Source organism: Delphinapterus leucas, chromosome 11, assembly GCF_059928025.1.
Source record: "Delphinapterus leucas isolate spDelLeu-1000000601 "Yukka" chromosome 11, BTC_Dleu_Yukka2, whole genome shotgun sequence".
Lineage (NCBI taxonomy): Eukaryota > Metazoa > Chordata > Mammalia > Artiodactyla > Monodontidae > Delphinapterus > Delphinapterus leucas.
The window spans coordinates 4,265,077-4,287,072 of NC_143139.1; the positions used below are offsets into that span (position 1 = coordinate 4,265,077).

The 21,996-nt window shown below is 52.4% G+C and overlaps 1 protein-coding gene across 1 annotated transcript in view; it reads left to right on the forward strand.

The window, feature by feature from the left end:
- The first annotated feature begins 3,458 nt into the window (after positions 1–3,458).
- Positions 3,459–21,996, forward strand: part of PRMT8 (protein arginine methyltransferase 8) — a 49,135-nt gene continuing 30,597 nt past the window's right edge. The window contains exons 1-3 of the mRNA XM_030761838.2: positions 3,459–4,626; positions 13,592–13,747; positions 15,863–15,926. Of these exons, the coding sequence (XP_030617698.2) occupies positions 4,096–4,626; positions 13,592–13,747; positions 15,863–15,926 (751 nt within the window). The 5' untranslated portion in view covers positions 3,459–4,095. The remainder of the gene's footprint in view (positions 4,627–13,591; positions 13,748–15,862; positions 15,927–21,996) is intronic.

The window sequence follows — 21,996 nt, forward strand, 5'->3', positions numbered from 1 at the left end:
TCACTGGAGTACAACGCCTGGGTCACACATCTTTAGAGGAGGGGCAGTCACAGAACTGGAGGCATGAGGACACATCCTCCCAAGTCTCTCCCCCCAGGTCCCCTGGTACCTCCAAGGTCCTCAGAGAAGGATGCTTCCTGCTTCTCTCCCTGCCCCATCCTCACTCCCTCTACCCCCTCTCTGGGGGTCTCTCCCAAGTGAACCCCTCAGCTCCGCTCTGCGGATGGTTTCCAAATCCAGAGAGCCAGCCTCAGTTTCCCATCCGAGGTCTGGGATCACATTTCCAAATTTCTACTTTTGGCTGTTTACAAATGTAGTACTTGTTAGTGGCATACATTTAAAATATATATATATAACAAGCACAAGGAAGGAAAGTGTGCACTGTTCACAGCCCCGTGAACAAGCACCGTGACAATTGCGGCCCATCCCAGTGCCTTCCCCTCCTCAGTCACAGGCATGAAAACGTTTTAATTCTAAAAACGCGATCACACTGTGTTCTCATCTCCCACTGGTTCTCCTCAACCCACAGTTTGTCACGATCACGTTTCTCTCGTTAAACACTCTTCTGCGACATTTGAAGCGGCTGTGTCACCTCCAGTGTGGACGCACCGTAGTTTGTACAATCGGTTCTGTTTCATGGGACCCCCAGGTTGACTCTTTATTTTCTGCCATGACGAATAGTGTCGTCACAAAATTCGTACAGCTACGTGCTCAAGATTTATCCTTACTTTAGGATAAATTCCCAAAAATGGAATGGCTGGGTTAAAGGATTTGTGCTTTTCAGTGCATTTTGTCAAACTAGTTTCTCAGAAGTCTCACTAAAGGTATATGTCAGCACCTACTTTTCTGCAACCATTACAAATGCAGTTTTAGTCTTTTTGGAAGGGGGAGGTTTGAGCTTATTTGGTATTTAAAAGTTATAACTTTCTGTGTTCATTTGAAGTTACCCGATTTCTAGAGAGGTTAATATATTTGCAGCACGTTAATTTGCCGTTTGCGTTTAGCCTCATGTGAATTGACTGTAAGATCGTCTGTCCACTGTCAAATTGGACTGGCTTGTCAGGGCTCTCTCCATATTAAGGTTATTAACCTTTGTCTGCCATGTATGTTAGAGATGTGCTTCTCACTTTGCCGTTGACCTTTCGGCTGTGTTTATGGTATTTACCGGCTGGGACGGCATCACTGCCTGCCGGCCAGACATCTTTCCTTATATGATGCAATGACACGTCCAACTTCTCAGAGCCAAACCGAAGTTCATTATTTCCCCCCGCCCCACGTGGCTCTTCCTGCTGACTCACTCATTCCTGTTAATGTCACCACCACTTTCCTAGCCACCCAGGCTTGAAATGTTGAAGTCATCTCTGATTCCAACTTCTCTCTTCTCCCCTCCGTTCCGCCAGTTGCCAACTCCTGTGGGTCTGTTTCTGCTATTTCTCTTGCAGGCAGCCCTTCTGACACCACAGTGGCTCGTTATCTCTTGACTGGACTTTGGAACCAGAGGCCTCAGAGGTCATACCTTGCCTCCCCAGCCCGAGTGCCCCCCTCTTCCTTCCCCCTTGCCCCTCCTGCAGGCTACCAGCGCATCAATTTTCCCCAACTAGAGCTCAAGCCTAGAACTCCCTGGTTACAAAGTGCCAACAGCTCCCCGTCGTCTCGTATTTAAATACAACCTCGGGGCTTCCCTGGTGGCGCAATGGTTGAGAGTCCGCCTGCCGATGCAGGGGACGCGGGTTCGCGCCCCGGTCCGGGAAGATCCCACATGCCGCGGAGCGGCTGGGCCCGTGAGCCATGGCCGCTGAGCCTGCGCGTCCGGAGCCTGTGCTCCGCATCGGGAGAGGCCACAGCAGTGAGAGGCCCGCGTACCGCAAAAAAAAAAATAAATAAATAAAATAGATAAGTAAAATAAATAAATAAATAAATACAACCTCTTAGCCCGGCTGTAATCTCTGACAGCCCCATCTCCCACTATCCGGGCCGAGTTCCCCAGACACACTCACTGCTGTTCCACACTTTTCCTGGTTGCGGAAGCCACACCCTCCAAGAGCTCCCTCCCACTGTCGCCCCCCCACCAAAATCTGTGGAGAAAGCTCCCAGCAATCCCGGGCCTCTCTGACTCTTTCACTGAAGTGACTTCTCTCTCCTTTGAACCCCCAGAGCAATCTGCTTGACCTTCTCTTGTAAAACAAGTCTTTCTCCATCATCCAGTGGAGCCTCAGGGGTCTTCCGCTTCCACCAGACAGCGTCCTTTGAGGGCACGGTTCCCGCACGTCTGTTTCTTCCACGGGACCATACAGCACTCACAGCCGCCAACGTTCAGTGGGTATTTGTGGAATAACGAGCACCAGCCCAGGTGGTGATGCCTGGGGATCATCACTGTTGTTCCCCACCGCAGGCCCAGCCTCCTGGGACAGGGCCCCCTGTTAGCCGATGGGCAGAGCGCAAGTCCGCCTCTGCAGGAGGCCGAACTGGGCTGACAGCCTCCGGCCCCAGGGCCTGGTTCACAGTCACCTCTTTGTCCCCGTGACCGGTGGTTATTGAGGTAAACGGACCCTGAATCCATCCATCCTTTGCCTCGTGATGCAACGCGTGATGCGTGATGCATGGTGTGTGGTGGGCACTTCGTAAGTTGGCACCGTCGAAAGAATCTCAGGGGACCCCATGAAAGGGACCTCGAGCTCAGGGTTGAGTGGAGCTCAGGGGTGCAGGAGGCCCCTGTGACCTTGACCATGCAAGAGCCTGGTCCAGCTGGGACTTTCTCTCTCCTTAATACATTTAAATGGAGTCATGATTGGGGTGAGCTCCATGCACAGAGCCTCCTCCAGCTTTAGAGGTGACTGCAGCCAGCACGGGAGTGTGCAATTGACAGTCTATTTTTAGCCTCCTGGAGACCGTGACCAACATCCCAAGTGGAGGGTGGGCACACCTGCTGCATTCTAATGAGGCAGCCCGTTGCCTCTGCTGCCAGACAGCCCGGGATCGTGCCGACCTGAAACCTGATGTTGCTAAACTGGGAAGTCTGCCTATTTCCCAGAGGCTGTAGCCTAGATACACCAGGAAAACAGGACCATCACCCCACCCTCCCCAGCTTGCTCCCCTCCAGCCTGGGACTCTGGGCACGATGGAGGGGATGGACTCGGATTTCTTGATCTTGCTCTAGGACCTCCCTGTTTCCCTTGCTAGAAAGGAGATAGTAAGTCTGCATTGACCCAGCTTACAGATGAGAAAACTGAGGCATAGAATAGGGAGATGTTAATGTACTCTGAGTACTGCTGCTACTACTAATGAGAATAACAATAATAGAGCACTTACTATATGCCAGAAACTGTTCTAAACTCTTTACAAATATTAACTCATCACTGAAAATAGATTTTTCAGAATCCTGCCCCTTTTGAGGCCTTTGCTGTGCCGTGCACATCTGGATTTCCTACACTTCAGGGAAAGGTGTTTCTTCTCCCGGCAGAACGATGCTTCTGCAGTGAACTCTGAGCCTCTGGGCGTCCATCTCCTCCTCTGTCCTCCCGTTAGCCTGTGGAAGAGGAAGCGCTGGTCAGTGCCGGGCAGCAGCTGTGGTGTGTGGAGCTGAGCTGGCTGTCAGGGTTGGGGAACCCAGGAAAGGGCAGTGCGCTGGCAGGAGGCTGGCTCTCAGTGTGGGCGCTTGCATTTCAGAGGAAACTTCTGCTGATGTTCAGAGTAAAACTGTGAATCAGAAACTGGGGGTGGTGGAGCGGCAAGACAACAGGTGTGAGAAACCAGAACCTAAGAGACCTGCATTTTGGGGGCCAGGTGCTGCTTGCAGGGTGGAGAGAAGTCCAGGGGCTTGATCTGCCTAAGGACGCAGGTGGGACTCATTTTAAGAACTCAGACTCACGATGCGCTGGGCCCTTTTCTAAGCACTTTCCAGACACCAACTTGTCTAATCCTCAGGATGACTCTAGGACGTGTGGACCATTTTATTCCCGTTTTAGAGTTGGGGAAACTGAGGCACCAAGAGGTGAATAACTCTGTCCAAGGTTGTGTAGCTGCGAGTGGCGGGGCTGGGATTCACGTTTCGGGGGGCTGGCTCTGGAATCCATACTCCAGCCACTCTGCTCTGGGATGCTGTGTGATGCCATTACATCTTTCCCTTTATTCGCCTCTAAGGGATGGTATTATTGTCCCCATTTAACAGATAGGCCAACTGAGGCCCAGATCTGCTCAGGTCACCCACTAGTAGGAGATGGAACTGGGTTAAATTCAGGTTGGTTGGGCTCCTGGGTAGCACACCACCATCCCACACAGCACAGCCAACAGCTTGGGGACACCACCGCCCCTTCACTGGGGCTGCTGTGGCTGATTGGAGCCGGCTTGGGGCGCGGTGGGAGGGGGAAGGAGGGAGGGTGGAGTCTCAGAGGGCAGGACCTCATGGGTGCTGTTCACACCTGCCCCTTCTCTTCCCCGCAGGTGAGCAGCCCACCCTCGCAGCCCCCGCAGCCCGTCGTCCCAGCCAAGCCTGTGCAGTGTGTCCACCATGTGTCCACTCAGCCCAGCTGCCCGGGACGGGGCAAGATGTCCAAGCTGCTGAACCCGGAGGAGATGACCTCGAGGGACTATTACTTCGACTCCTACGCCCACTTTGGGATCCACGAGGTAAAGCATCCTGTGTTGGTGGCCGAGCAGGGCAACCCCGGTTCCGCTGTGGCCGCCCCGTCTCCTTGGACAGCATCATGTGTGCAGCTCTCTGTTGTCATTAAGGGAGTTCTCCCCGTCGCTCGAGGGCCCTGGCCCTGTCTCCATCCCGGGGGACCCACAGGCGGGGGGTCAGGGCCAGGCCTGGAGCAGGTGAGCAAGTGAAAGCACGTGTTTGGGTGTTCCTCAGCTGAGAGCCAGGGGTGCTCCCGTGGTCCTTGTTTTACGGTCTAGCACCCTCGCCTCTTCCTGACCCTGAGCCTGGCAGGTCCGGGAGGACCGAACGTCCTTGGTCCTTTGCTACAGGAGCTCGGGTGCTTTGCAGCTAGCGTCCCAAGGCCACAATGACCTTCTGGCATCATGATGTCCAGTCCTCAGTCAGGCACGAGCCCTCAGGTTCATCCTGGACCAATGAGCACTTCCAGGGAAGAGTCAGCAGGCTTCCTTGGAAACCTGGCTCTGTCTGACACCCTGATTGATTCTCAGGAAATTCTTATGTCTAAATGCTGTCTTCTTCCATAGCAGGGAAGATTGATGTTAGCTGTAGAACACAACAGAGCTACCCAACTAGAGGCTTCCTGGCTGCAGCGGGGGCCACAACAGTATTTTTACCTCCCTCCCCACCATCTCCAGCACTTCCTCACCCCAAATAAACAGCTGACATGAGCCGAGTGCTTGCTCAGGGCTGGCCACTCTTCTGAGTACATTATATGTGTCGTTTCATTGATTTCCCAAGAGCTCTATGAAGAAGGTACTTCTGTTATCCCCTCAGTGTGAAGACATATCGAGAAAGGAACAAAGGCTCGCTCGCTATGCAAATGCTTTTTGAAAACAAGTCCCAAAGCTCCCCTTTCAATTAGATGCTTCTGTAAACCCTTCCTGTATCCTAACGGTGATGCGGCATTGCCAGAAGTGTGTTTACTAAGTAATAGGCAACAAGTTTTTGAGTGCCTGCTCCACACTGGGTATTGCTCCCAGCATTTTATGTTACTGGCTCATTTATTCCTGAGGTCAACCCTGTGAGGTTGGTATTATTATTTGTCCCCATTTCACAGATGAGGATATAAGACCTTACGAATCTTATCAACCTTCATTCATCTTTGCTGGTTCCTTTTCGTGCAAGGTCACGAGCTGATACACTCAGAGCTAGAAATGAAACCTTCACGTTTGGGGGACCCGGGGCTTCATTTCCTAATTTCCAGGCCGTACAGCCTTTCTTTCTTTATGGAAACTTTGGCTTTGTTCCTGCTGGTCCTTTTGCAATTTCCCATGGAGGTAGAGGGTGGAGGGGTTTGGCCCCTGAGGACTGCTCTCCCCGTCAGAGCATTAATTAGGCCTGGGGCCTGCAGGGGGAGGGGCTGGACCCTGTGTTTAGTTCTGGGGGCCTGGCCCAGGGGGGCCTGGGCAGCTGAGGCTGCAGCTTTCGGTGGATTCCACTGGGGTGGGGTTGCGATGGTGCAAGGAGCCCAGTCCTAGGCCTGAGAGGTGAGAAGGTCTGGGAGGCAGGAAGGGTGCTTTCAAGAGCTTCCCTCCTCAAGACCCTGCCTCTAATTAAAGGACAGTCCTGTGTCCTTGGGCACCTGTCTCAGAGCAGATTTCTGGGAAGAGACAGCAGTTCCAGGGATCCTAAAATGCCCCCCTTGGGCCTGCCTGGACCCCCATTAGGGACCAGCCGAAGGCAGTGTGCCCCTCCCATTTGCCCTCCGGTCCTCAGGCCCCAGCCCCGCAGAGCCCCCTCCCATTGATTCCTCCCACCCCTCCCTGCAACACACGTAGGCACCTAGGATGTGCCCTCCGGTGCTGTTATATCTCTATGATTCCTTCAGGACAGGGTTCCCCGGCACTCCGCACATTGTCTGATTTGTCTGGGTTTGATGAAACAGCAGCTCATCTCATCACTCAGGTACTGCCTGGTCCCCACGAAGGCCGGGCATCCGGAGGGTCTGATCTCCAGTGGGAGAAGATACCCAGGGTCACCAGATACATATAGTATGTACCAGGCTCCCTCCATTTCATGTACTGCTAGAAAAATCAGACCTGTTCCTGCACATACACAAACACAGTGCAGACTGAGCTAATGAACTTGGAGTAAAGGATCTGCAGGTCACCATCTCATTTCTCTCCTTAGTAACCTGTCCGAGAATAGTTTTAGCAGCCCTTCGCACTGGGAAGTACTTGTGATCACCCAGCTTAAATCCTTCTTGCTGCTGCTGGGGACCAGGCCTAGATCCTGGCTCCTGGGGAAATGCATAGGTCTTTAACGCTGGGGCAGCTAGCTGGCCTCCCTTCATCCCCGAGCTTCCCCTCCGGCCTGTTTGGGCTCCAGGATCACCTGCTGTAAAAGGAGGTGAGGGCAAGTAGATGGCCTCCTAGCGTCGTTCTCTGCAGACAGGGCCTGTTCATTTCTCGTTGTCAAACACAAGGGATCTCCTTTCCATGCCAGACGGCTCGTGGCGATGCCTTTGCTTCCGCAGTCTGGACAAGACCCACGTCTCGCCATCCCATCCGGAGCCGAGCTGGCCCTTTGGCAGCCTCTTCCCGTCATTAACAAGATGCTCACACGGGCGGGCAGCGGCACTGCCAGCTCGCAGATTAACAGTGATCAGTGAGTGTCTGGGAAACATGGTGCAGGCTGGATAGGGGTGGTTTAGTCTATAAATACAAACAAGAAGTGCCGAGTGGCAGGGGGACAGTGCAGGGAGCTGGAGCGCACAGCAGGAGGTGCTTCTGGACACTTTTCTTCTTGCATCCCATGGCCTCTCCTGAGATGACTCCATGCTCAGCCTCCGGAGGTCAGGGGCCTGTGCATTCCAGACCAGGGCCTCTGTGAAAAGAAAGGAGTCCTGAACAGGAGCAGATGTGACAGATGTGTCCTTGTGCACAGAGGGGAGCGGCCCAGCCCCATGACCTCTGAGATCCTAGCTCTGAATTCTCAGCATCTTGAATGGTCAGCCTTGGGCATGGGGCCTCAGCTGCCAGAAGAATCCACCCCAGTGGGGCCCTGTTCCCAGCCCCCCAGCCCTGGGCGCTGAGCCCACTCCTGGCCAGCTATCTTCTTTTCACAATCTTACTGCAGGTTTTTTGGAAATAGATTCTTCAGGGCCTCATTTCCCAGCAATTAGTCAATGTGCTGCCATGTGTTCAGTGGGCAGCAGATAAAGTCACCCACAGCTGGGGGTGGGAATTGTTTTCACTGAAGAGTGGCATGCTCCTGGCTGAATGTCTGGAGACATCTTTGGGCTGTTCTCCTTCAGGGGTGATTAAAGCAGGGGTACAGGAAGGGTGGGGAGAGACTGTTTCTTTGAACAGGGTGAGTAGGGGAAGCCTTGCTAAGCCACAACTTCTCCCCCGCCCCCAGAACTTGTGCCTTCGGAATGAACTCCTGTGGTCTAGAGCCTTAAAGAAGGGAAAGGGGGGCCGAAGAAGTGATGAAAGATAATGAATTAAAGGGGGCCCCTTGGGGGGATCCCTTTTAGCAGCAACAGGACCTGCAGAGATACTGGGCCAACCATCAGGAAAGGCAGTGAGAACTTTGAACTACAAGTATGATTGAGAGATTTCTGAACCTTTGTCATTATTCTGCCTCCGTTCCTTACTCACCCTCAACAATTTCTTCACAGAGATGAAAAGGTCACAGTTTTCACAAAGAGCAAGAGCTAGCACTTTTGTAATACTAACTCTACCTATTTAGACATGACAACAGCCCTATGAAATAGCTTCTCTTTTTACCCCATTCTCCAGATGAAGAGATTGAGACACGGAATGCTAAATGATATTCTGGGCTGGCCGGAGAGCTCAAAAACTTCGGAGCTATGATTCGTGTGCAGGAGTTGGGCTCTGTCGTTACAGAGCACCAATTTCACACCGTGCCCTGTGCCTGGTTCTAGGGATACCGTCTTGCAGTCTTGTGGCCTCACAGTTCTGAGGCCTTGTCCTTTTGATGTTCAGCAGTCTTGCAGGGTTTGGTTCCAGAGAGCTTCCGGAGGGAGAGGCTTGAGCTCACTTTCGAAGTAGTTAAGAGTCAGACATGAACTCAATTTAACCAAACCCTCACCTTATTCAGTTTCTAATATGACCAAAGATATAAGCCTTGGGGCAACACAGGAGGCAGTGCTGGGCTGAAAAGCAAACACAAATGTTTTTAGCCCCTGTGGGGCCCCAGGCCCTGATACAGGAATTAAAGTCCCGCATCCCAACCTACTCAACTCCTAAACCTGCTCAGTCCCTGATTGGATTGAACTGACCAGCCCATCATTCTAGCTGCCTAACAAAAGAAAGGCTATTCCCTCCTGGAAAAAGAACAACAACAAACTAACTTCACCACTATTGATCCTTGGACACCATCTATGGCATAAAATAAAAATGATAAGACCTGTGAAGAAACAAGAGAATTTGGTTCATAGTCAAGGGAAAAATCAGTCAATAGAAACAGATCTATAGACAGCCCGGGTGTTGGAATGATTAAATAAAGATTTGTAAATAACTATAATAAATACGATTTAAGAAAATTTCTAGGAGGAGATGGATATAATAGGTGAAATTGAAGTCCTACAACTGAAAAATGCAATAGCTAAACCAAATATTCGCTGGATGGGATTAATAACAGATAGGATACATAGAAGAAAATATCTATGACCACGAGGACAGGGAAAGAGAAATCATTGAAACTGAAGAATAGAGAGAAAAAAATTGACAAGTGAACAGAGCCTCAGTGACTTTTGGGACAGAATTAAGTGGTAAAACATGTGAGTAATTGGAATTCCAGAGGAGAAGAGAAAGAATGGGACAGAAAAAATGTTTGAAGAAATATAGAGGATAAATGTCTAAAATTGACAAAACAAACAAACATAGAGGTACTTTAATGAACTGGCCAGCACCGTAGGTCTTGGTGAGCCCGACTACCCTGAATACTGCTTTGGCTCTCCTCTCCTTTACAGTAACTATGCCCACCTCATCTTTGGCGATTACACACTACAGTTTGGTCCCCGATACCCCAGGATCCTAGTTGGATATTGTTCCCATGGCAACTAGGAATCTCAGTTCCCAGTGTAATCTCTGATCTACAGAGAAGGGCACACAGAGCTCTTCAAGGCTACTGGACTTCCCTCATAAACTTCTTCCTCACAGCTGCGGTGAGAGGTCTGTTCTCCGGCGTTGGTGAGCGAGTCTCATGTGACAGATGCATTTTAACATTCCAGTCTCCTGAAGCCTTTGGATACCTTTCCCTTCAGCAGATCAAGGACGTTCTGGCATTTCCTTTTCATTTAGTGTAGACTAACTTTTGGTCCATGTTTCAGTCAATCAACCATGCCAACTGTTAGAGGCATTCCAAGACCCTGGAGGTAAAACAGTGAATCTACAATCTTTGCTTAGTGGACCTATGTCAATAGACTTGGCTCAATCCAACTTTATGTTCCCTCCATCTTGATCTCTCACCCTTACTATACATCCCCACATCTATTCCCTATATTTTAATCTATCTGTTAGAAGTATCATGCAGTTCTTTTGGTGTGTATCACACCTCCTCATGGGTCACCCTTTGTGCCTTGTTCTTTGGGGTCTGCGTGGAGTCAAATCCAGTTATAGGGTTGTTGGGGATGGGTCCTGAGGAGTATTAACATTACCTGGCAAGCAACTACCTCAAAGGACACCAGTATGACTCTTCAGGAAAAGGAAAACAAACTTTCTTGGGCAGGGGTAGAAGGTGTTTCTACTGGCAGAGAATACGGTAATTTAGGGACTTGAGGTCCCAGCTTCATCAGAATCTGCCTGTATGCCTCTATTCCAATTTTCAGGACCCTATTCTTTCCCAACAGATGACTCAACTTTAACAAAAGAGGCCTTGCAAGGATGGGAATTCAATTTGTGTTGTAATTCAGGCAGGATTAGACTTTGGCTTTGGTTTTCAGAAATCTTGACCCTGCAAGAAAATAAGGTTTTTGTTCCTTTCTTTTATTTTCTTCCTTTCCTTTTCTTTTTTTTCCCAGAAGTCATAGAAGTTTTCAGGTGCTATATGAAGACCTTGAGCTGGGAATTTAAATCCCTGAGCTCATCATTCTCTTTTTCTAAGTTTTCTAGCACAATTAGCAATAACCAACCAACAAATCCACCCCATTACATTCCTTACTTTGACTAAAATGTTCTAAGGTGGCAAATACTTGGTCATCCAGAGTCTTGCCTTCTGTAGGAACTTTGTCACCGGTGTCTAAGGCTAAAACTTGAGTAACTTTTTTGCCATTTCACCAGTGCCCTCTTCACCAATGGCAATAGACTTCTTAGTGCCTTTAAATCTAATCAGATCAGAAAACCAATTCCAGAAAACTCAGAACCAATTCAGAGAACCCATTCTTAGATTTTGCTCCATAGGAGCTATTCTTGGTATGAAATTTTGTATCGGTCAGGGCTCAACCATGGAAGCATATGTATAAGTTCAGTTCAGGATTGCAGGGAATTGGCTCATGCTGTTGTGTAAGGTTGTTGTCTCCATGTCTGATGCTGAAGCTTGAAGTAGGTAGGTTACAGGGTAGGTAACCAGGAAAGGACTATGAATGCAAACTAAGGGGAGATCAGGAGTAGCTACAACTCATAAGCACGAGCTTGAACGCTATGAGGACGGGCTGAAACACACATCCATTCTATTGCCTTTGACCTTGGTGGGGAGCATATCCTATAGAGGCTGGAGTGTTTCACCTTGGAGCTAAACACACACACACCTGGCTCAGGAGTCACAGAGGCTGAAGGCAAAGGTAGAGCAATTGTAAGCCCAGCTGCTGCTTCATGCCAACAAGGTGGATCAACCCATCAGCAGTGACAAACGTGAACTCCAAAATGCTTCCTGCTTCCTTTGTATCTTCTGAATCTCGTGGGAATCTCCCTCATGAACCACCTTGACTGGAGACATCGTAGAAAGACATTTCTGGGAAATATAGCTCCACCTGGTAAGGTGACTGATTACAAAGCCATCACACATGCGTGCACAGAGCTTCAAAAACATGAAGCAACATCTCCAGAGCTAGAGGGAGAAAAATACATCCCACTGTTGAAGATTTTTGAACACTTCTTTCTTGGTGGTTGATAGAACAGATACACACACAAAAAACAGTAAGGTTGTAGAAAATCTGAACAACACCATCAAACAACCCAGCATAGTAGGCATTTATACAACACTGCATCCCCAGAGTACAGAATATACATTCTTTTTAAGTGCACATGGAAACATTCACTAAGATAGATCATATGCTGGCCCATAAACGCATCTCAGTTAAGTTTCAAAAGACTGAAATCATGTAGAGTATGCTTTTTTGGTCATAATGGAATTAATTTAGAAACCAGTAAACAGTAAATTGTCTAGAAAATCTCCAAATATTTGGAAATTAGGCAACAACTGAGAACAGGGTCAGAAATCACAAGAGAAATTAGAAAATATTCTCAACTGAATGATAATGAAAGCACAGTGCTATGGATCTGATGTTTGTGTGTCCCTCCCCCCGCCCCCACACCAAGCTCATATGTTGAAATTCTAACTCCCCATGTGATGGTGTTAGAAGGTGAGGCTTTGGGGAGGTAATTAGGTCATGAGGGTTGGAGCCTTTGTGAATGGCATTAATGCCCTTATAAGAGGCCTTGCTTCCTCGCTCTGCTCCCCATCATGTGAGGATACAGGGAGAAGGCAAACCAGGAAGTAAGTCCTCACCAGACACTGGATCTGCTGGCACCTTGATCTTGGACTTCCCATTCTCCAGAACTGTGAGACATACATGTTTAAGTCACCCACTCTATCGTAATTTGTTATAGCAACTGAAGTGACTAAGACATACAACATATGAGAATTTGTGGAATGCAGTTAAAGCAATCTTTAGAGGGAAATTTATAGCTTTTTAAAAAAATTTATTCAATTGTTTATTTTTGGCTGCATTGGGTCTTCGTTGCTACGTGCGGGCTTTCTCTAGTTGCGGCGAGCGGGGACTACTCTTCATTGCGGTGCGCGGGCTTCTCATCGCAGTGGCTTTTCTTGCTGCAGAGCATGGGCTCTAGCACGCGGGCTTCAGTAGTTGTGGCGAGTGGGCTCAGTAGTTGTGGCGCACTGGCCTAGTTGCTTCACAGCGTGTAGGATCTTCCCGGACCAGGGCTCGAACCCATGTCACCTGCATCGGCAGGCGGATTCTTAACCACTGTGCCATCAGGGAAGTCCCCTCCTGTGATGCTTTTAATGACACTCTGAAGTGGACACTGCAGTCCCCTTAAGGGAGGCACAGAGAGGATAAGTAACCTGCCTGAAGCCACACAGCCAGGCAGCATCAGAGCCAGGATGCAGACCCAGGCTGTTGCCTCCCTCTTATCAACCTCTTGCACCTCCTCTCTGGCTGCCAGAACAGGCACTGCCAGCCCCGGCATTGAGGCTGACGTGGAGTGGGTGCCGTGTGTTTGGGAGCCCCTCGGGTTCACCACCCAGTGAGAGGCCCGCGTACCACAAAAAAAACAAAACAAAACAAAAAAAACCAGTCAAGTAGAAAAAGTACACACACACACACACACACACACACACACACAGCCTCCTTTAATAACCTGTTTCACGACAATTCTCTCACGATGGCAGAAAGTTCTGCTTCAGGTCTAACTTAAATCTCTCATGCTGTTTGTATTGCTCCTTTCTTTGGGTTTTTGTTAAGTTGGAGCTTTCCCAGGTCTGGACGGGAGTTTCTCCGCTAATGGCACAAGGCGCTCTTTCGCCTTGTAAGGGGCGGAGTTTTAGGACGTTGTGTGCACTGATGCGGGAAGCCCCGGCGCAGCTGTACTCTTCCGTGGCTCTGCTCATGACAGAACTGAGGTCCCTGAGGAATTTGTCGGGACAGCCCTGGGCCCATGACCTGACAGGTGTGCGCCCAGGTGCCCTGAATACATCAGCTCTACCTTTCCTTCCATACAGGAGATGCTGAAGGACGAGGTGCGGACGCTCACTTACCGGAATTCCATGTATCACAACAAGCACGTGTTCAAGGACAAGGTCGTACTGGACGTGGGGAGCGGCACTGGGATCCTCTCCATGTTTGCTGCCAAAGCAGGGGCCAAGAAGGTGTTTGGGGTGAGCATGCCACTCCCTCCACTGGCCTCTGCGGGGACGCTTCCTTGCTGGGGTCACACCCTCCAGGCGGAAGTCAGACATAGCTCTCAGGAGGTGGGCAAGCTCCCGGGCTCCCTGTCACCTGGGCATTGCTCCTGGCCTTGTCCCGCAATAGCTGACATTTGTGGAGGACTTTTGACTCTTCTGAAACCGTTTTGGTGTCATCATTACCTTAGAGTCCTTAGCCCTGCTGTGGGCTGCGGTGGCAGGGCAGGGTGGCCACACCCGCGAGCTGTGGTTGGAATCTCTGCTCTTCCGCTCCCGAGAAGTGTGATCTGGACAATTCACTTCTCCTCTGTACCTCGGTTTCCCCCTCTATAAAATGGGCATAATTACAGCACCTTGCCCACGGGGTGACTGTGAGGAGTGAGTGATTTTAATACGTAAGCCAAGTGCTTAGAAAGGCGCCTGTTGTAAGTCAAATGCTCAGCGTTTATTAGTATAGTCGGGGCCCTAGGTGGTAACAAGACGGTCTTCTCTCTCTGTTCTTTAAAGGCAAGTTGGTAGATTTAATTCTGCTGTTCTGGCCGCTGTTGCCTCTCCAGCTAGAGGTGGTAGTGGTGGACCTTCTGGGAAGGCTCCCACAATGCAGCTGCACACAGCCTGAGGATGGGGGGCTGGGAGGCTCCGGAGCTGGGAAGAAACTGTAAAAGAAGAGCTCTGAGCTTCCGACTGACATTTGAAAAATGCAGTGGGTCTAGGGCTGGAAAATGGGAATTCATCTTGATCAAAATTCAAGGCACACTGCAGTCAATACACAGCACGTGCACAGGACAGCCCAGCGCAGAGGCTGGCGGGGAGCTTTCAGTGGGGCTTCGCTAGCTTGGTCATCCTGCAGCCTGTCCTGAGACACCCCCCGGCTCCCGGTTGACTAGAGCCCTCCAAGTCCCCGTGTCCCCCCATCAGTGCCTGTCCCTAAGCCCCTGGCAGGAACAGCATCCTCCTCCATGCCTGACCCGGAAGGTACCGGGGCCTTGGCTGGAGGGGTTCTCTGGGACCCCTGACCTGTCTCAAGACACCTCTGTCGTAGCCTTGACTGGGAAAGCTATGATGTACTCACCTGAGGTGCGTGTTGAGGGTACGGGTCCAGCCCGGACGCCCAAGGTCAAGTCCTTCACGGTGCTGTCCCTCCCCACCGGCCAGCCTTCCTTCCTTCACAGGGCCTCCCCTCCAGGATGGGGGCTTCTGGCCAAGGGACCGACTCCCCTTCCAAGGCGCTCGCAGAGCCTCAGGGCAGGACGTACATCCCCTGTGACGCCCCACCCTCCCTCCCAGGGTGTCTCTGAGGCCCCAGCTCAGCTCCGGAATCGGACGGGAGCCCAGGGCTGAGCCAGGCTAGGCAGGGCTGCCCGTCCTTCTCTTCCAGGTGCGGGGCTCCAGCCATAGGTCTTGGCAGCTGTCCCTCTGTTTCCAGAAACCTGGCCTCCCCGCCTGTCCCAGGCCTCCTAACCCCAGGCTGGGGCTTGGTCTGCTGTTCCCACAAGGTCCTGCTCTCAGCCTATGATCAGCGAATTTCTCAAATACCTTGGCCCTTTGCTTAGGAGATTTGGGGAGCCTGGAAAGACTTCTAGAATCAAAAGAACCAATTCTTTCAAAGGTGGAGACTGCGGAAGGGATGAGAGTTAACAGGTGTCTGCCCGTGGGGTGGGGAAGGATCTTAACACGCCCTGAGGCCCTGATTTGCCATTTTCAGGTGGTCCTTCTTGTGGACCGTGCCGTTTAACCAGGGAGGGCTGGGGGTGGGAGGATGACCTCAGGGAGGCTCACAGCCACTCTGGGGGTCTCTGCCTCCCACCTCCTCTCCTGGGAGGGCAGTGACTGTGCCAGGAGAGTGAGGCCTGCCAGCCCCTCCCAGATCTCCCAGCTCAGAGACTGGGCCCTCCATGGTGGGGCAAAGGCAGACCAGCGGAAGAGCCCGTGAGTCGGGAGGGCCGCGGGTTAGGTTTTCATCTGCCACGAAGTAGCCGTGCAGCTGTGGGCAGGTCACTGCACCCCTCCAGACCTCTGCCCCTCCGTCTGTTACACTGGCCCTGGACATACGGTGATTCTTCCTCCTTTGCTCTGTGTCCTTTCTAGATTGAATGCTCCAGTATTTCTGACTATTCAGAGAAGATCATTAAGGCCAACCACTTGGACAACAGTAAGACTTACCTCTGCGTGCTTTCCCGTGGATGGAAGGGGGTGAGGGGACTTGTACTTTCTTGTCTGGGTGGCAGAGACTGACATAAGAGCGCTTGGCCTTGGAAACGTGGAGGCCAGCTGAGGCCCTGTTAGCAGGACTGTGCCCACGGGGCTCCGAGGGTCCCAATCCCGGCCAGGTCGGCCAAGGGCACGTCTGTCCCAGCGCAGCCTCCAGTGAGCCCAGCCTGAGGCTACATCCTTCATTTCCAAGCCCTCTGCCTGGCCCCCAGCTGTAGGCATCTGTTGAGTTTTGCAAAATGGCAACCATTCCTCCACCTCTTCTCTCTCCACGAACCCTAGCCCCACCTCTCTTGACACCCACCTAGTGGCGTCCCCCCAGACCCCAGACTCTTCCTTTGGAGAGATGCAGTCCTCTCACGCCATAGCCCCTGCTGCCGCTGGGGCTGTCTTGGCAAGTAGGTTGCCCTCGGGAGCAGGACCTTCTTGCAGCTGGAGTCTGAGTATAAAGATATGTGCGTTCCCTTCCCTTCCTCTCCTCACTCCCTTCCCACGTGTTCGTGACATCCCCGGCCCCTCCCTCTGGGACCCATCCTGAACACACTCACCCCCACAAGCGTCCCCGATCAGAAGAATTTCTGTATCTCCCATCAGTCAGCGGGATGAGATTTAGTCCCCAGGCCTTGTGCTGAGCGGGGCCACATCACTCATTTCCTAGTTTATAAACTAGGAAAACAAGGTTGGACTTTTTTCCTAAGGATGATGAAGACCTTTTGAAGGATTTTAAGCAACGGAGGAGCATTCCCTATGGTGAATGGGCTGGGATAGGCTGTAGGCATCAGTGTGCAGGTAGAGGCTACTTCGTAGCCCCGGGGCCGGGGTGGGGGGAGGCGGCTAGGCCTCTTGTGTGGCCAGGGTGGCAGCCGTGGAGGTGGGAAAAAGTGACCTCTTGGGCGATGCTGGGAAATAGAGGCCAGAGGACCCGCTGACGGACTGCCTGGGGCCAGAGAAACAAGACAGGAGCAGGGCTGGCTTTTTGCCTTGAGTAAGAGTGGATGGTGGAATGTTGAGTGACAGGAGGGAGGAAGAAATCAAGGGTTCTCCTTGGCATGGGTTAGGTTTGTGATCCTCGGGGAGATGCAGGTGGACGTGTAGAGTGAGACTCGGATACGAATCTGGAGTTCCAGGGAGGGTCAGGCTCTGTGGTTGGGGGTCTTCAGCGTATAGATGTTATTTAAAGCCCCAGAACAAGTTCCCTCAAGGATAATGTAGAGCTACAGGAGAGAAATGGGCCAAAGATGGAGCTCCAGCGCATTTCAACATTTGAAGGTCAAGCAGAGGAGAAGAGGCCGCGAGAGGCAGAGAAGATACAGTCAGTGAGGTCAATGGACCTTCGGGAAAGAGGAGTAAAGGAGGAGGATGCCAACGGATCAAGTAAGATAAGAACAGAGACGTGACCGTTGAACGATTGTGACGATGGAGGATATTGGGGTTCTTAACAGGTGCAGACTGGATGGAGGGTGGGGATGCAAGTCCAGGTAAAGCTGGTTAAGGAGAGACTGTGAAGGAAGGGCTGTAAATAACTCCTTTTGCTGTGATGGGGGAACAGAAAAACGGAACTGTAGCGACAGGGAGACGTGAGGCCAAGGAAGGGAGTTGGTTTTTAAGGATAGGAGATATGAAAACATGTGTGTACGATCCCACTGTCCTGTAGATAGACAGAAAAAAATTGCAGATTTGGGAAAAAATAAATTCAGAAGCAAGGACTTTGAGAAGGTAAGAGGGGGTGGGATCCAGAGCACAGGTGGAGCAGTGGGTCTTCTTCTTGGAGAAGGGACAGCTTAGCCATGGTAACAGAGGGGACGTGGGGAGTGTGGGTCCGATGGAGGTGGGCTGCTGGAGGGAAGCCCCGATTTGTTGCTTCCATTTTCTCAAGGAAGAAAGAGGCCGTCGCTGGTACGGGAGACGGGGAGGGGAGGGTGTGAGGGTTTTGGAGGGAGATGAGAAGTGATGGGACGGTCTTGCAGAGGGAGGGAGGGAGGGCTGGTGTGGGGGAGGGTCAGCGCCCGCTGGAGGTGGGCGGACACAGACCTGCAGGGGCCCCCACCTCCCTGGTGTGCGGCTGTTCCCAACCACGTCCAGCAGCCCCAGTCGGAGCGGAGGGGAGGGCCAGCTGGATCTGGGCGCCGCTGGGGACACAGTGGAGGGAGGGAGGAGCCAGTGGTTGATCACAGTAATGGACCACGGAGTCTAAGCTGGGGGACGAGGGAACGAGGGAGTGAGGGGCGGTGGTGGGCAAGTGGAGGGGGCCGTGAAGAGTCCAGAAGTCCTTCCAGCCTGGGTAGGGGAAACGTGGCTCACATCCCCCCACCCCGCCCTCCGGCTTGGTGTCCAATCTCGCTTGTTTCGGGGGAGCAAGGTGTCTCTGCACACTCGTTGGGAAAGTCCTTGACCTGGGCAGAAGGGACAGAGAGGGTTCCTCTCGACTTGCCTACGAACGATGGAGAAAGAAAACTGGCCAATTCTTTCTCTACAAGGGAGACGGAGCCTGGCGTCCTCGTGTTTTCATCTGACCTCCCTCCCCCAACTCTGAGAAATACGGCAAGTGTTTCTCCCCACTTGAGAGATGTGGAAACTGAGGTTAGGAGACGTGGGGCAGAGCCTCTGCTCTCGGCGGCCGTTCCTGTGCTCTTTCCCAAAGTGTGTTTAGTTTGACGAGGAAGCACCGGGAGTGCCTGCCGATCCTGAAAGTGAAAGTTCAAACCTCTTAGGAGGGGAGGGTGTGTGCAAGTACCTGTGGGATCAGATTCCTCTCCGAATTACTGAGTCTCAACCCTGGGGGCCCTCAGGAGCCTCCAAAGAATATTTGGACCCTCCCCTGCCTCTGCCCTTGTTTCACTGCACAGTGATTCCTGCCCTCGGGGGTCTGTCCACCCCCCTTGCCCTGTATCTGTCTCTCTCGCTTCCAGCTTTTGGGGTCTGGTGGGCCAGCCTCCCTGGCTCACCGCGGTCCTCTGCAGAGGGTGATGGCCTTGCAGCCACAGCAGAGTGGGGACGGGCGCCCAAATGGGAGGAATCCCTGGCCTTCGGGAGGGGAGGGGCGGCACCCTCAGAGGCCCCTCTGGCTCACAGCTCGAGGTCCCTCCTGCCCTCCCCTGCCTCCAACTCTTGTAATGTTTTTATTCCCCTTCCTTTTTCTCTTTCCTCCTTTTCCTCTTATTTCTTTAAACCTTCGGAATATCCCAGTTTACAGAAAAGGGGCAAATACAGCTGTTTTTTCCTCTGAGTCTTGGAGCAGGCTGTTGACACGAGGCCCTGTCATCCCTGAGCGTGTTAGTGCGTGTTTCCTACAAACAAGGGCACTTCCTACGTAGCCACACGCAACCATCCAAATCGGGAGGCCAGCTTCCACCGCCGTCATGGTCTTGTGCTCAGGCTCCATCTGAGGTGGGCTTTTGATGCAATAGCATCCTTCTCGGCAAGAGGACTTGGTTCTGACCCGCCCACTGCACTTTGTTGTCCTGTCCTGGTTTCCTTCAAGCTGGAACTGTCAGACTCCCATTAACCTTCGTGGCCTTGATGCTTGACAACCACAGGCCAGTGTTCTGTGGGATGTCACTCAGTTTGGAGACGTGGGACACCTCCTCACGGCTGGATTCAGGTCACCCGTCCTGGAGGGATGCCTCGGATGCGATGCTGCATCCTCACGACATCCTGGGTGGCGTCCCCGCAGTGTAGCTGTGTCCTGTTGCGACAGCGTCTGCCTGGATCCCTGGCCTGGGTTATGTCCGCCAGCCGTCTCCCCGTTCATTAGTGATGAGTAAGGTTTTCTGGGAGAGGTACTTTGAACGGTGGAAATACTTCCTTCCTCCCCGTTAATTGCCTGTCTTATTCAATCGGTCATCACTGTCGGTGTCAGTACTTAATCTGATGCTCAAATTCTCCCTGACTTGGTTCCTAGGGGCAACTTGGAGCTGCCTCTATGTCCTGTCCACGTAACCCCTTCACTTTGCGTGAGCTTCCTTATCTTGTGGGACAAATGTTCCAGGCTCATCTCGTACTTTCCACGTCTCTGTTCTAGAATCAGCCATTTCTCTGTGGAGTCTTGAATCCCCTCAGTGGACGATGGCTTTTAGAAATGAGGACATGGGGCTAGGTGTGCGCATTGATTTTAGGGTGTCGAGGCTCCCAGACTGTCTCCGTGGGAAAAATTTGCGTGTGTGCTCACACATGCTCACGTCTGTGGTGTCACGTATGTGGACACGCATTGACGTAATGCATGTTTCCGCATCTATGCACGTTGTCCAGGACCCCTTCATGTGATACCCCTGCTTCTAATTCAGCACCTCGGGGTTTCCTCTCATCTTTTCCCCCTCTCATCGTTCCCCCTTTCCTATGTGATCCCGTCCTCTGACAGTGAAACCTTGGCTGTCATCCTTCTTAATGTGTTTACATACTGGGTCAGCCCCCGTATGTAAGCATTCGCCCACTGTCACCGCCTCCTGCCCACACACCTGCCACCCTGTGCTGGGCTCTGACCCCCATGCTGGGCAGCCCCCCCGTATGACCACTTCGTCTCTGGGCTCAGGCTCCAGTGGGTGCAGCCAGGCTGCCTCTGCACACAGCCCCCCCACCCCAGCCAGGTCCCTCCAAGGGGCCTCAGATACCCCCTGGCCTGTCGTGTGCTAGTGGCCTCTGGTTTGCTCAGCCCGCCTCATGACTCCCGGAGGGAATCATTCCCTGCTCTGTATTTTGATGGCTCACACTTGATCCTGTGCCAAGGAGGTGACGGCCCAGGAGGGACAAAGTGTTGTCCCAGGTGAATAGCCATCCCCATGCCCCGTGCCTGTCCTACTCCTCACACGGTCCTGGGGGCCTTTTCAAGGCAAAGCCGCCTCTATTTCTTCTTCCCCGGGGGTAGCAACAGGTGGGTGGAGCTGGCGAGGCCCCCAGGGCGCTGTCCTCGGCCCTAGCTCGCTCTGCCTTGGCACGTGTACTAGAAAGAGGACAGCTTGGCTTCCATGGAAATGCTTTTGAAACACTGCAACAGCCAATTGTGTGGGTCTCGGGAGCGTAGGTGTAGAGACATAAATAACAACCCAGGACATAAAATACCTGCTACCCAGAATCAATCAATCTCCCTCCCTCTCCACCTCCGTACGGCTCCCGGGATGGGTTTGTTCCCAGGCAGACGCACACCTCCACGCAGCCACCTGCAGACGTGCAGCCTTCACGTGGCTCCTGCCACCGGAGGCCCACACACGTGCTCAGACTATCCTCTTGCACTTCAGCACCGACAGCTCCCGTTTCCTCTGCTTCCCTGCCCAGGGGACCAGTGGGCTGCCGGGATGCTTAGGGATGCCGATTCGTTTGTGAAAAGTGACAGAGGAGCTCAGGGACTGAGACAGTTCTCTTCTTCTGCCCTGGAGCGTCAATGCCATAGATGGAGAGGCCTGAGAAGAGCACGATGCACAGAGAGGCGGTAGGAAGGGCTTCGTCAGGTGGCTCCCCGTGGAGGAGACACCTCCATGCACAGCTTGCAGGGCTCCTGGGGGATTAGATATAATACACGTGAGGCGCCTCGTACCACAAGCATTAACTCTAGGTCCTTCTTACATAAAGGAAGGACCTTTATGTAGGAAGGACCTACAGTTCTGCACTTTGCTCATTCCTGGCCACTCGCCCCAAGCCTCTTATAGACGATGCTTGAATCCTCCGTTCCTGTGACATCCCTCCATACTTGCAGCCGTCCAGTCCTGGGATGATTCCCCTGATGGGGACCCCACTACCAGCCGCCTGGGGCTGTGACTGTTCGAAGCACTTCCTTCCACTGAGGTGGAGCCTGCCTTCCTGCAGCCTGACCGATGCTCTGTGTCATCGCTTGGGGACCACAGAGAATGAGGGGGGCGCCCCTTCACCTGGCAGCCCTTCTCCCACAGATGCAAGCGGCACACCCCCAGTTCCCTCACACTTTGCTTTGGTCTCAGCCCCCTTCTCCTCTGCCATGCTTCAGTGTCCCTCTCACTCCGCCTAAGGACCCAGCCATACGGCTGGAGGGGCCCAGATGCCTC